This window comes from Sceloporus occidentalis, unplaced genomic scaffold (assembly GCF_023333645.1).
Source record: "Sceloporus occidentalis isolate IW3139 unplaced genomic scaffold, rSceOcc1.0.p SCAF_56, whole genome shotgun sequence".
Lineage (NCBI taxonomy): Eukaryota > Metazoa > Chordata > Lepidosauria > Squamata > Phrynosomatidae > Sceloporus > Sceloporus occidentalis.
Genome location: NW_028317036.1, coordinates 769,877 through 785,017, shown reverse-complemented (window position 1 = coordinate 785,017; position 15,141 = coordinate 769,877). Strand labels below are relative to the sequence as shown.

The 15,141-nt window shown below is 37.0% G+C and overlaps 1 protein-coding gene across 1 annotated transcript; it reads left to right on the top strand.

Moving 5' to 3' along the window:
- The first annotated feature begins 2,595 nt into the window (after positions 1 to 2,595).
- Positions 2,596 to 14,085, top strand: LOC149287791 (meprin A subunit beta-like). Its single transcript, XM_089492407.1, has 14 exons — positions 2,596 to 2,620; positions 4,152 to 4,202; positions 4,286 to 4,323; positions 5,438 to 5,516; positions 6,591 to 6,708; positions 7,061 to 7,239; positions 7,891 to 8,109; positions 8,759 to 8,911; positions 9,531 to 9,746; positions 10,049 to 10,504; positions 12,341 to 12,520; positions 12,960 to 13,188; positions 13,406 to 13,610; positions 14,071 to 14,085. The coding sequence occupies exons 1-14, from the start codon at positions 2,596 to 2,598 to the stop codon at positions 14,083 to 14,085; spliced, it is 2,163 nt and encodes a 720-aa protein (XP_089348533.1).
- The last annotated feature ends 1,056 nt before the right edge of the window (positions 14,086 to 15,141 follow it).

Here is a 15,141-nt window from a genome sequence, read left to right as displayed (position 1 = left end):
ACTTACCAGTGCTTCTAACTCCCTGGTGTCTAGTGGAGGCAGAGGCGTATATACTGAAAATAGCACCTATGGCAAGCACTGAAATTGCGCCCCTGTCCAAATATCTAAAACCAATTTACTAGCCCCTTCTGCCCATAAATATAAATATATAAATATTAGTCCCTGCTGCCGATAGCGGGTATAGATCAACACACAAACCCAGATCAATTGAAATTCACTTGTGATCTCAGCACTGAAGGTATATATCAAATAAACAGAATCAGACATACAAATCCTGTATTTGCAGGTATACAATAACAATATATGAAACGTAGCATCGCAGGTATAGATCAAATACATGGAAACAGCATTGCAGGTATTAATCAACTGAATAAGACATATTAACCCTGTATTTGCAGGTATACATAAATAATGTATGGAAACATAGCATACCACATATGGATCTACAGAATAACACAAAAACCCAGCTTTGCAGGTATAGATCAATTGGAATTCACATAAAAACACAGCATTAAAGGTATATTTAAAACCCCCTAAATTACAGGCATAGATCACAAAGCCAGCCCTGGCGTCCACACTGCCCACATAGAACCTGACCAGCACCCAGATCACACACATAAGATTTGCCATCTTTGTCCCCAAATAGCCCAGCACAAGTCAACTTTGTCCCCAAACAGTCCGGCCTGTGCCATCGTGGTCCCATATACACCCTGCCTGTGCCATCTTGGTCCCCAAGGCTCAAACCTCCTGCTAGTGCCATCTTTGCCCTTCCACAATTATACATCTATGATGCACACAAACACTTTTACAGTCACTCACTAATTCACACTTTCATTCAGACAACTCATCCACACATTAACTCATGCTCTCCCTCATTCAGACAATTCATCCACACATTAACTCATGCTCTCCCTCATTAAGATAATTCATCCACACATTAACTCATGCTCTCCCTCATTCAGACAATTCATCCACACATTAACTCATGTTCTCCCTCATTCAGACAACTCATGATGTCCCTCATTCAGACAACTCATCCACATACTAACTCATGCTCTCCCTCATTAGACAACTCATGCTCTCCCTCATTCAGACAATTAATCCACATATTAACTCATGCTCTCCCTCATTCAGACAACTCACTGTGCTTGAAGTTAAACCTGAAATAGTTCACATCTGGTTCTACTGCTATTTGTAGACTACATGTCTTGTCTGGTTAGTTGAGGAAGATGGAATTGTGTGGCTCCATTCGAACTGATGGTTACATAGCCTTACATAACCCTTTGGAGATATTTTGAACATGGTTAAAAGTACTCAATGACACGGTCAAGCTTGTTATATGACAAGTTCAAGATTCTACTTGGATGGTTAAGCTGTAACCTGTTAGCATGTTATACTGCAGAGCAAGGTACATAGAAGGTGATATTACCTGGATAATATAAAAGGTAATGCTGTCAGAATGCCATAGTCCATTGTTCAGTGTTCGCCTACATACCCAGCATGGGCTCAATGAGATTCCCTCTGATTCTGCTCTTCTTGCAACTTGTTTGTGGAGTGCAATGTGGAGTGGTGAGTGCAATGAATACCTCATCTGGAATATATAAACCAGTAGCATCACTTGTATACTGTCCAATTATTAGCATGAGAAACCTATTTTGAATTACCTTTTTTAATATGCAAATTCTGTATTGAACATTCACATCAATGGAAATCTGCTTCTTCTGTATATGAATCTGAATTACTGCCTTGGGTACCCTGGTGGTTTACTGTCATCTTTATACAGTAACTACTAAAAGTACTTAATTGCCGAAGTTTCATTAGTCTAAAAGGCAGCTTGCGTAGCCCCAAGTCCTTATATTTTTGAGTTCTAAAATAAAGTAAATGAGATGGACTATCCAGTGCATAGTCACTTACAGGTGAATTGTGACCTTTAAATGATCACAGAAAAAAACTAATTTACCAGGGCTGCACATCCATCCCACATAAAGAATTTTGCTAAATAACCGAGTAATTTATGTAACAAATTCTACTAGGTGTCACTGATTTTATTGGAAGCAGCATGTATGGTTACCCTCAGATCAATTTTGGTTATTTGAAACATTAAGAGCAGTCTTACACACTTTGTCACTGATCAAAAAAGCAATTGTCGTTTTGTCCTCTGACGCATGCAGCATCACACTGACAAACATTGTTAATTTTGATAGATTAAAAAACTAAATTCAAAATGACATGCCCCATGATTACGGTATATCAGGAAACAGACAGAAGTCACAGAAACCTACACTTAGACAGCAGATAAAAACAATGCACTCTATCTAGTCTGTCTATTGTTGTGTGATATAAAACCCTTAAACCTTATTCTGTGCTTGGCAATGTTTTATATTCAGGAGAGCTGTACATCCGTCCCATGCATCTTTCAATTCCTTCACTGTATTCCTCTCTACCACTTTTGTTGGGAGGCTGTTCCACTTATGTACCACTTTCTCATTTAACTAACACTTCCCATGCATTACATGGACACCTATGACTTTCTAGGTTTAAACAACACAATAATGTTTTAACTAGTGAAGATCATTAAACGACATATGACTCTCGATGGTCATTTTTGTATCACCTGCCAGTGAGCCTCATATTGATTTCTTCCAATCCTCTAAGCCATGTCCTAATGACTCCTATGTACTTTGTTCTGTACTTCATTTCTATATTCTGTTAGTTTTGAGAAAAAAGATGTTATCCACATAGACTTTGTCCTTAAATATTTAACGTGTACTTGTAGACATTACCAAGCAAACAGAACACACCGTTAATGTCTTAAAATTTAATCAGTGGACGCCAAACCAGTGTCCATTTGTAAGACTTTTTAAATCCTTTGAGTCTGTTCTTTTTCCTCAATAACTGTAATCCAAACAGACAAATGCTCATAGCAAACTTAGGAACATTACCTTTACTAGCGAGACACCTTCTATCCACAACTACTTTGCCAAGCCTTTACCCTCTCCGCATTGTCGCTCTCTTTCCCAACTTTATATTTTATATCTATTAGACAAAGACCCTGAGATGAAGAACACGCTGTGACATGACATCATATTACAAAATATGTATGCCTGTGAGGCACAATGAAAAAAGCCTCCAATTGCCTGGTATACGGATCGTGGTCTGGGGCCAGCCATACATGTATTGTCTGAAACAAAGAAAAAAAGGAATATATTATACTCATTCCCATTTAGACTAATGACTACTAATCTGGCCTCCATATTATTTCCAAATTCTAATTCAACACGCTAATATTGTGGGGTAAATTATGTTCAACAAAACGATTTATTTATTTTTTATATTCTTCCCCAGCCTGTTCCTGAACTAAAAGGTAAGATAGTGTCATCTATTCATTACATGTTGCACAACCAAGCACCTCCAACTTGGAATCCAAATAAGAAGTGACATCATGCTGTTCTGTAATTCCAAAATTCTAGCCTCTTTTATCATATTTTTTACTTAAAAGATTTGCTACCAGGTCCGGACTGACAGTCTGGCACAATTCCTTGTTGGCTGGTGGTTGACATGACCATGTACTCACTCTATCTGCCGCTCCAGCAGCAGATCGGGTCCTGTAGTGCTGGTCTAGTGGCTGGTTACTCCCAGCCACATGCTACATGAGTAGAAAAAAGGTAGTAGACACGCATATCCAGCTGACAGCCTTCAAATGCCAGGGCCGCTCGGCCACCCAGGCTTATACAAAACGCATTAATAGAAAAGAAAAACATAGAAGGAGCATATAAAGGACAGAATCATGATATGACTGCTGCCTAAAGTCTTTGTTACACTAGGCACCATCATGGTTATACAGTATATGATTTTAAAGTTAAGTATTGACCCATCTTCACTTGGGCTAAAAAGACTACATTCATTTTTCTTATGAAACAAGTAATAAGAAGCACACTGGCGTTAGGCCTTTTTAGTAGGATTAGATTAAATGTTTCAACTAATTGTAACTCTCTTACGATTTGCCCGTTAGTTAATAAACAACTCCTATGTATTATTTCAAAGTGAATTTATAATTCACACATTTAAGACCTGACATTCTCAACATTCAGTATTTTTTATTTTTTATCTTGGCGAATAACATTGTATCTTATTTGTTTCTCTTCCTTCAGATGTTGACGTGGATGGCGGAAAAAACTTGGACATTCTTGACGTAAATGAAGGTATGTTATTTTCACCCATTATTTTATGTATACATTATGCTTTGAAATTTACATTTTTCAAGTTTACTCTGTTTCTCTTTTAGGATTGGATCTTTTTGAAGGGGACATCAAATTTAATGAAGTAAGTTACACTAAATAAGCCAATTTCCTTTTACATACTTTTGGTGATAGACACTCTGTATATTGAATAGGTACAAGTCATATTTAGCTTTCGATAAGAAAATTTTACGTAAACTGGAATATTTGCCCTTATTTACAAAACAGTTCATGATATCTGATTTCCAATATCCTGGCTAATCACAAACATTTAATAATATTGGATATAGATGTGTATCACCAACAGGGCAGAATAATTCACGTAGCTTAAACCATACTTGTTCTTACAATTTTGTTAGGTCATAGCTTTGTTGCTCACACAGATCAAAAATTAACTTTCTGTCAATTGATAACTTATTAATAGAATTGCTTAAATGCTTACATATTTTCTTTGCTGGGAATATTAAGTAACATTGATAAGGATTTTTTTTCTGTCCTTACAGCTATAAAAAAAGACACATGACATAGCTTGATAATCTGATATTGGCAAAGCATCGTAATAAAATTATCAGTAGCTAATTATGATTAAAGTCTGCAACACTTCCACATCATGAGTATATATATATATATATATATATATATATATATATATATATATATATATATATATATATACCAAAAAAATATCACTTTAGATACTTAATAGAATAATAGGGTTATAGTTTATTTTAACTATAACTTGCTTAATTAAATGTATATTTATATATATATATATATATATATATATATAGACAACTAATATATTTTAGCTCAGTTTCTCATAAAATAGTTGTAAAATGCATGTCAACCTTAAGTAATACAATAGAGTGATCAATTCTAGGATTACATGAAGAGAGAGTAACTCAGGCTTCCTAAATCCAGTTTAGTTCTCTGAAAGGTGTGTACCTGCAAGTGTATGTAGAAGAATTGATGCTGTTTTGAAGGGATGTCATTTTTCTTCTTCTGTTCACTCACTTTGCATTTTGTTAAATGGCAAGAAAATAAGCTACTTTTATGTTACAGCATTTTTTTTTTACACCTGCCTAAAGCTTTTGCACAGTACTTTATATCATTATTCATAATTTATAGGTCATGGCTACCAGGTCTTTAAATGCTGCAGCTAATTGTAACTCATATTCTCCTTCATTTTTTCCACTTAGGTAAGTGAACTGAACTCAATCATTGGTGAGCAGTACAGGTGGCCTATCCCTGTTCCTTATTTTTTGGAGGACAGCTTGGGTAAGTACTGCGAATAGTTTGGTAATTCCTCAATAGATCAGAATATTGGAATGTGCAGGAATCAAGTTGGAATGTGTAGGATTTTCAGGTCTATATTCCATTAATTCTGAAATTATTGGAGGAAACTTTCCTTCAACAAATAAACTCTCAGGATTAATTGAAACATCGCCTTAGAAAACGTAGATAGGATGTTTAAAGGGTATTTCCTACTTTCTCTATGGAACAGTACACTAGAGCAGGACTGTTGGGACCATGTGGCCCATCCAAGCAAATTGGGAAAGATGCAATTATGGCTGTACCTTTCACTCTTCTCGATTTCTGGATTTTGTTACAGCAGATTTTCAAACTTCCCCGGACCATCTAGAGCCCAGTGAATTTGCTTATTACGGTTTCTAATTTATCTGCAGATTGTTGACTTTTTTACCATTTAGTGAAACCACCATCAAATAAGCATTTATTATTATTTCTAATAATATACCCCACTTTATAAAATTATAGATAAGTATAATACCATATAGCATCTATTGGGATTAACAGAAATTAGCTTTTTTGGTGGTGTTATCTTTGGGGAAAGAAAGTGCTGAATCCAACAGGCAAGATGTGCACGGAAGCGGGGTTAGGGGCAAATATAACAGATCTTTTTTGGGATGGGGGCGCCAGAGGAGTAGTCCGCACAGGGCGCCAGAACACCTAAGGCCGGCTCTGTATATATCCCTCTCTCTCTCTCTCTCTCTCTCTCTCTCTCTCTCTCTCTATATATATATATATATATATATATATATATATCCCTCTCTCTCTCTCTCTCTCTCTCTCTATACTGTATTTTTAGCTACTTACAGGATTATGGTGTTATCCAGCCCCTTACATAGAAATGGTTTCCGTGTTGACTTTCAAACATTTAGAATTATGATGGCTTTGTATTCTTTGATAGGTGAACCTTCTGTTTGTTGAACAAAACCAGGCATATTACTTCATAGCAACTTTCATAAACTGAAGTGATCCCCTGTAGTTGTGTGTAGCCCTTGATGCCCATGATATTACTGAAGTTTTTTTTTTCAATTTTGTTTCTTCCAGAAATTAATGCCAAAGCGTTGGTCCTAGAAGCTTTTGAACGTTACCGACTTAAATCATGCATTGATTTCAAACCTTGGGAAGGAGAAACAAATTATATCTCGGTGTTCAAGGATAGTGGGTATGAAAAAAGCAATGTTTAATCAGCAGGCTATTTATTTATAGAAAGTTAAGCATTTTTTTATCATTGCATTGATTGGCTGATCCTCAAGTTATACATACAGTTCAATATTACATATACACAAGGCTTTTTTTAATTCCTGTGCAAGGTCTTAATGTATGGTGCAATTATGCTGGTGATCTGAGTAATAATGGAAACATGGGATTCCATAGTTGGTCAAGTTGTTTGCAAGTGATGCAGCTCCAACTATATGACGACAGTTTGCTCAATCCAAGATTAAGTTAATACTTTAATGTAAAGATTGTATTATTTTACAATGAAAAAATACAGTAAATTATTTTCTTTCTATTAGATGTTATTCTTATGTTGGGAATCTACGGCGAGGAAAACAACAGCTATCGCTCGGAACAAATTGTGACCGGATAGCCACTATACAACATGAATTCCTTCATGCTCTGGGATTCTGGCATGAACAGTCCCGTGCTGATCGAGATGACTACGTCATCATTATGTGGGACAGGATTCTATCGGGTAAGCTTTGTTTCTTAATAATTGACATGGTGATGATTCTGAAATAAATGGCACATTTGGTTGTGTTACATGTATGATTGCCCTTGATTTGCAAAATCACACATATTGCTACATAGTCATTTGTTATCTGCTTAGAAATTGGAATGAGAAATTATCCCATAATTTACAATATTGATATCCATAAAAGTGAACTATTCATGAAGATGCCTTACATTAATTAGCATTAAAAATGACAGTAGAATTTAATTTGCTGCATTTTCTCTTCACAAATACTGGCTTCACAATCTTCAATATTGTAAGTTGGTTTGAGCAGTGCCCTCCTTGCCTGTTGTTTCTGTAAATCAAATTGTTATGCTATACACTACTTGTTATGTCCTGTCTACTCAATGTACAGCCCTATGGAAAATGATGGGGCTATATAAAACAATAAATAATAATAATAAGTATCCATAAGTTCATAATAAAAAAAAATATATGTAGCATTTCAAAATGCAGCAAGGTGCATAAATACTGAATTATAAACACATTAAAAATACCATGTTTTGTGACACATTTTATGCTATGATGGTGGAATGTGACATCTGTTATGTTTTAATGTTTATTATATATAGATTTTTACTTGGGTTCCTGACCATGTTTTATTTATTACAGGGAGGGAGCACAATTTTAATACATATGATGATACCCGTTCCAGTGCCCTGAATGTTCCATATGACTACACATCTGTTATGCACTACAGCAAAACTGCTTTCCAGAATGGATCTGAGCCAACCATTGTGACAAGGATCCCCGCATTCAGTGATGTGATTGGACAACGAATGGATTTCAGTGACTATGACCTTGAAAAGCTGAATCGACTTTACAATTGCTGTATGTGACTAGATTCTGCATGTACTTATATTTGTTTGGGACCATGCTCATTAATATGTAATTGTTATCAATATTGAAAGCCTAATTAGTATAAATTCTGGTGCAAAATGTAACTTTTGTGCCAAAGTATCTATTTATAGTATACACTGTTTGCAACAGTGGTGGATACACTTTAGGGACATAGTAAATTAAAAAAATATTTTAACATTGTATGAGAGGGTGGTATATAAATGGAACAGTCTCCAATCAAATGTGGTAGAGGATAATAGAGTGAGTCAATTTAATTAAAGGGTCTTAATTATTTGTGAAGACTTAAAGGTAAGTAGGCAATGCAACAATGCATCAGAAAAGCAAGAAGGGTGCTGGGTCGTATAGCTAGAGGGATAAGTAGGAGAAACAGAGATGTCACAAGGTTTATTTGGCACTTTTAAAGTTACAACACGGGTTAATGCACGTTTTAGTCCACCAAGCACCAATACTGGGCTTACACACACTGAGATATTTTTGTATCTTGATACTATATTTTCAAAAATATAAATTTATAAAGATTTGCATGGCTTCAGAATGTCAGCAAAAACATACAGAAAAATAGTTGTGATCATTTCATACAGTAAAGACATAAATAACCATTTCTCTTTTTACCAAACAGCATCTTCTCTCACATTCTTGGACACATGCACCTTTGAGTACAATAATATTTGTGGTATGGTCCAAGGTACAGGAGATAACGCTGACTGGCAGCATGTCCTTAACATTCCTAATGGTCCCTCTAGTGATCATTCAAACATGGGGAACTGCAAAGGTATGAAGTTTGTTATCTCGGAACATGAATCATTGCCATAGTTTATGTGGTTATGACTGAAGCAGTGGTTGTGTAAAAAAAAAACAGCAGGTTGTGTATGATTTCCTAAATCACCATGTAATCTATGATTCAAAGGGTAAAACTAGATCACAAAAACAGAAAATGAATCAACGTGCGGTGGTTGACATGGTTTATTTAACATTATTTAAGCCTACTTCATAAAGTTAATAATCCATGTATACCGCCTACTTTTAAAGGTTCAACCAATTACATATGAAACTAGCATATTCAAGTAAAATATTGTACCTCCATTTCCTATATGACACTAATTCCACCGTTCCTTTTCTCCTTGTTTCCTCTTTGTATTTGTCATCTGACTTATGTCAGTTTTAATGTGTCATTATTCTTTTTTACAAAAATGAACACTGAAATATGTAGCAATACCATACTTCTCATTAAACCATTACTTTACTGGTGCTAATAAGAAAGAGTTAAATCATAATGCTCTACCTTGTCCGTCTTTCTCCTTCATCCCATGTTGTTAGTCATTACCATTTTATTATCAGCACAAATATTTTATTCATTTCTTTAACTGTTGTGACATTATTTCCCGATACAGATAGTGGCTATTTCATGCACTTTAGCACGGCAACAGGTAATTCTGGGCATAAAGCTTTTCTCGAAAGCAGACTTTTCTACCCAAAGAGGGGATTTCAGTGTCTGGAGTTCTTCTATTACAACAGTGGTCATGAAACTGATCAGCTGAACATCTGGATCAGAGAGTACACAGATGCCTACCCTAATGGCACCCTGAAATTTATCAGCACTGTAGATGGTAAGTACCATTTTGAACCCTGTGGGTCATTTACTAAATATAATCAACACATGGAGAGTATCTATATTTACTATTAGCACTGCCCCTACTGCCCCCTCTACGGCTGCTGTGATTGGGAAGGGGGGTATTCTAATGTTTCTATGTATCAATTTAAAATAAATAACCCAATCTCCCAAAGCAAGTTTGTCCTTGCAAGAATCTGCAGACAAAATTGTTATTCATACTAGTATCTCATGTAAATAGTGACCAGAACAGATGCCATATGAGAATAAACCTGTGTTTTCCTATTTATTTTCTTGCAGGTCACCCAGCTGACTATTGGCAACTGTATCACGTCTCTTTAAATGTATCCAACAAATTCCGTGTTGTGTTTGAAGGTGTGAAAGGAAATGGAATTTCCAATGGTGGCTTTTCAATTGATGACATTAACCTGTCAGAAACACGGTGTCCCCACCACGTTTGGCACATCAGAAATTTCACTGAAGAGTCCGCTAAACAGAATGGAAGTCTTTACAGTCCTCCTCTGTATTCTAAAGATGGTTATGCATTTCAAGTATTAATCAGAGTCACTGGTGATGCTGAAAAGCCATATGACCTTGGAATATATTTCCTACTTATCTCCGGAGCAAATGATGATACGCTTCAGTGGCCATGCTCATTAAGACAAGCGACCATGGTACTTATGGATCAAAATCCAGATATACGAAAGCGAATGTCAAACCTCAGAAGTATAACCACCGATCCTGAATACAAAACAAGTGAGTTTTTAAAGAAAACAAAACCCTGAATGAGTATTAAGTTTTCTAGTCATCAATCATAATCATCATGTAACATGGCTGTGTGAGTTATTTGTGCAATGACATAAGTATCAATATGTTGATAGGATGACCTGTGCAATGCTGCGGATTCAACATACACTATATGACCAAAAGTATGTGGGCACCTGACAGTCACACCTATATGAGCTTGTTGGACATCCCATTCAAAAACCATGGGCATTAATATAGAGTTACCCTCCTCCCCTTTGCAGCTATAATAGCCCCCACTTTTATGGGAACACTTTCCACAAGAATTTAAAGTGTGTCTATGGGATTTGTACACATTCATCCAGTAGAGCATTTGCACGATCAGGCACTGATGTAGGACGAGAATGCCTAACTCGCAATTACCATTCCAAATCATCCCTTGCTTTGGGCACAGTCATGCTAGAACAAGAAAGGGCCTTCCCCAAACTGGCGACACAAAGTTGGTAGTATACATTTGTCTAAAATGATATGCTTTGTATGCAGTAACTTTAACATTACTCTTGAACGGAACTAAGGTACCAATCCCAAACCCTTAAAAACAGCCCCAGACCATTATCCATCCTCTGCTAAACTTTACAGTAGGCACTATGCATTCTGGTAGGTAGTACTCTCTTGGCATTCGCCAAACTCAAATTCGTCAATCAGAGCTCCAGATAGTGAGTGTGATTCATCGCTCCAAAGAACACATTTCCCCTGCTCCAGAGTCCAGTGGCAGTATACTTTACAGCACTCCAGTAGATGTTTGGCATTACACATAGTGATCTTTGGCCTGTGTGCAGCTGTTTGGCCATGGAAACCCATTTCATGAAGCTCATGAAGCACAGTGCTTGAGCTGATGTTGCTTCCAGAGGCAGTTTGGAACTCTGTAATGAGTGGTGACACAGATGATTTTTACCTGCTATGCTCTGTGATTGTAGGTGGTCAACCTCTTTGTGGCTCAACTGTGGTTACTCCTAGATGTTTCCACTTCATTATAATACACTATAAAGTAGACTGATGCAGTGGACAACTTTGATTTTAACATTTTGGGAAAACTGGATATAGCTGCATTAGCACAAAGGAAAATAAACTCTTTACCCAAAGTTGACTCATTTTATTTGGCCAACATGGAATGAGATGTACTGTTCCATAAGTTTTTAGGAAAAGATGGAAAGTTACATTTGTTTTTGGGACCTCCGTTGTTCTCGAGATGGGATGATCCATTTGAAGGGAACTCTGAGGCACTGAAAGCGTATGTAACCTGTCCTTTTCTATGTTGGACCAATAAAATGTCGGACATCAAGTTCTGCTTGCAAGTTCACGTGTATCCAGTGCATAGTACATATGGGGGGTGTTATCTGACAGATTTATTGGATGATTTATCACTGGATGAAATGGCAGGACTTTCCCCAAGCTGAATGCTGTCAGCCCTCCGCTGAAGGTACCTCTGGTTATTGCACTGTTTTAAAACCATTTTCTCCTTTTTATTAATTTATTTATTACCACTATACAAGGCAATTTAATCTAACCCATTGTAAGCAATTTATCAGTTGGTGTCTACAAGTGTACAGCAACAGAAGGAATGTACAGTTAAGTGTGACCTGCGCATAGACTTTTTTTTTTTTTTAACATATGCGATGCATTGTATGCAAGTATGTATGGTAATAATCAGTAACCATAGTACTTATTAGTCCGCTCATCAAATAAACAATAGAAAAAAATGGAGATCTTCCAAACATAAGCTATGGTTATTCAATAGCAACGTGTGGTGACTGTGTCAACGAACCAGAAGGATTATATTTCTTTCAGGCAACGATTTATATTTCTGGGATAGACCTGATCGAGTAGGAATACCTTTAACATTCCCTAATGGAACACAATATTTCCGAGGACCCGGACTTGGCACCTCTGCTTATATCACGCATGACAGGCTTCATAGCAGAGATTTCCTTAAAGGGGGCGATGCCTTCATTCTTCTGTCAGTTGATGGTAAGCGAGATCTAATTTGTAAACTTAATCTGTTGCATAAATGGACTCCCCAGCCATCATATGAAACTTAATAAAGATCGCTCAGTCCTTTTAAATGTTAACGGTGTCTACCCGTGCAAATATATGGGGGGGTCCTGTACCATTCCCTAGCCCACAGCTATTTTCCTAGCGGACATGAAATTACTGACAGCTGACGGATAAGCGTTTCAGGAGGAAATGACACCTTCCCTGCGCATGTAGAGAAAGCTCTCCCATTAGTAGCTCAGCTTTTCCAAAAGTTAAGTCATGTATTAGTTTAATTTTTTTTTTTATTTTTTTTTAATTGCTGAGGATCCTGTCTGGATCCTCTGTCTGTAATATTGTCATATTGGAAAAACTGCACTTAATTCACACGTTATCTTATTGTTTTTTAAAATATATATTCTTCATAATCTATCAGATGTCACCTATCTAAATTCATCTCAGCCAACACCTAAACCCACTGCTGCCCTAACAACCCAGTCTTCAGGATCAAACACAACACAAGTTCCAGGAATAACAACAACAACAGCGCTAATATCAGGGCCAAGCATCACAACTGTAGAACCCAATGTTCCCAACCACTGCAAAGACTATACCTGTGAAAATGATGGTGTCTGTACTGTGGAAGATGAAAAGCCAATATGCAGGTAATCATTACATTTTCCAATATGTTATCTGAATAACTTTGAGATGTTATATTTTTTGCTATATCACACAGGGCTGGATAGACATCTCACATCAAAATCACAGGATCCACCCCAACACCTCCAGTGCATATTTTAAAACACCTGCAAATAATTAAAAAAAAAAAAAAAAAAAAAAGACACACCTCATGCACTCACACCGTTACATTTCTGTGTTTAGGTGTAAAGTTACCAGCGACTGGTGGTATGTCGGAGAAAGATGTGAAAAGAGAGTCTCAAGCCAGGACACGGTTATAATAGCTGTATCTTCCTCCGTGACAATATTTGTGGTCATGTTGGCCATTACACTAGTGAGTGTATACTGCCTAAAGAAAAAACATAAAAAGCAATTGACCAGGGTCGTTGAGAATCCACCTCTGGAGAAAGTAAGTACTGTGATTTTAGGATCATTCCTTGATTTTAATTTTGTCAATTTAGCCTTCGTGTGACTTTCATTATTAACCCGTATTTAATAGTTCCCAATTCCTGGGATAAAGTAAAGATGGTACTTAAATTGTGTCATTTGCACCTTACAAATTGATATATGGATTTTTTTTTTGAGCGATGCTGTTTTATAACAGATCTTAGAAAAATGCATAGCCAGCATCTTTAGCTAGGTTGATAAAATGGCACATCACAAGATTCATAAGAATAAAACGTGCCATAGTCATTTGCCTTGACATTTTTGGCTGGTGTAACAGGACGTGTTATCCACAGCAGATGAGATGACATCCTCTAAACAATAACTCCTTTACAAAAAAAGTTAAATGTTGGTCCAAAAAAAAAATGTTTATCAAGAACACTATTGTCTGTCATTAAAATAATTGCCCATCTTTTTCCTTTCAGACATCTGCATTCTAAAGATGCCATCATAAAAATGCAACTACACACAGATGACCAAAAAAGTCCATTAGACTGCCCAAATTGTAAATGACAAAAGTTAAATGCTCAGATACATGCTACGTACGGGAGGAACCGAGATCAAAATTCTGAAAATGTTCCAGGAAAAGTAATTTAAGTATTAAAATGAATTTGGTTTTGGCAATAATTTAAAAATAAAAGATAAGAAAATATCTGGAAAGCAACATCAGTAGAACCATTTTACTATTAAACTGTATTTTAATGTCAGACATTTGAGGAGTTGTCCTATCATCCTAGAGATTTTTTCCCTCCCATCTTTGAAAAGAGGGGAAATAAAACCACATTCGTAAGAGACTCTCCAGTGCACTGTGCCTCTAAAACAAACTTTATATGTACCTGTCAGGGTATGGGGTAAGCAGGTCAGGTAGGAGCCCAGCTGCGTGGATACCAGAGGCTTGGTTTATACCCCACAGGGCTGGATACATGGCTGGAAACCCTCTGGCAGGGCACATGTGGTCCGACAAGCCGGGTCAGAACCAGAAGATCACAGGAACGGAAAGACTCAGGAAACGAAGGACTAGGTTAGAGCAAACAGGGTCAAAAGCAGATCATCACGAATAAGAGCCGAGAGCAAGGTCAGGACAAGCCAGGTCAAATCCAACAGAACACTACTAGCAGTAGCAGAGTCCCAGAACACAGAGCAACAGCAGGGACTGTATGCACCGCAAAGGGCCGGAATGATAGCGTTAACAGGTATATAAAAAGGGAGAGTTGCACCCAGGTAAGAAGATGCTGCTGGTCATTAGCATCCAAGGTACCCTTGATCTGACAGGTGGCCTCTAGAGGCTGCAACAGACATGACACCTGAATTAACACAGAGTCCAGGTTGACAGGGTGGGATCTTCACAGTACTTACATATGCAAAGTAGTTAATAAAATGATTACATTTAGTTTAGGGAGAATCTGCAGCTTCCACCCCCTCTGTAGAGGCTCCTATAGAGTGGTCTGGAAGCTGTATGTCCAAATGGTTTTGCATTGGTTCGGGTCGATCAGCCA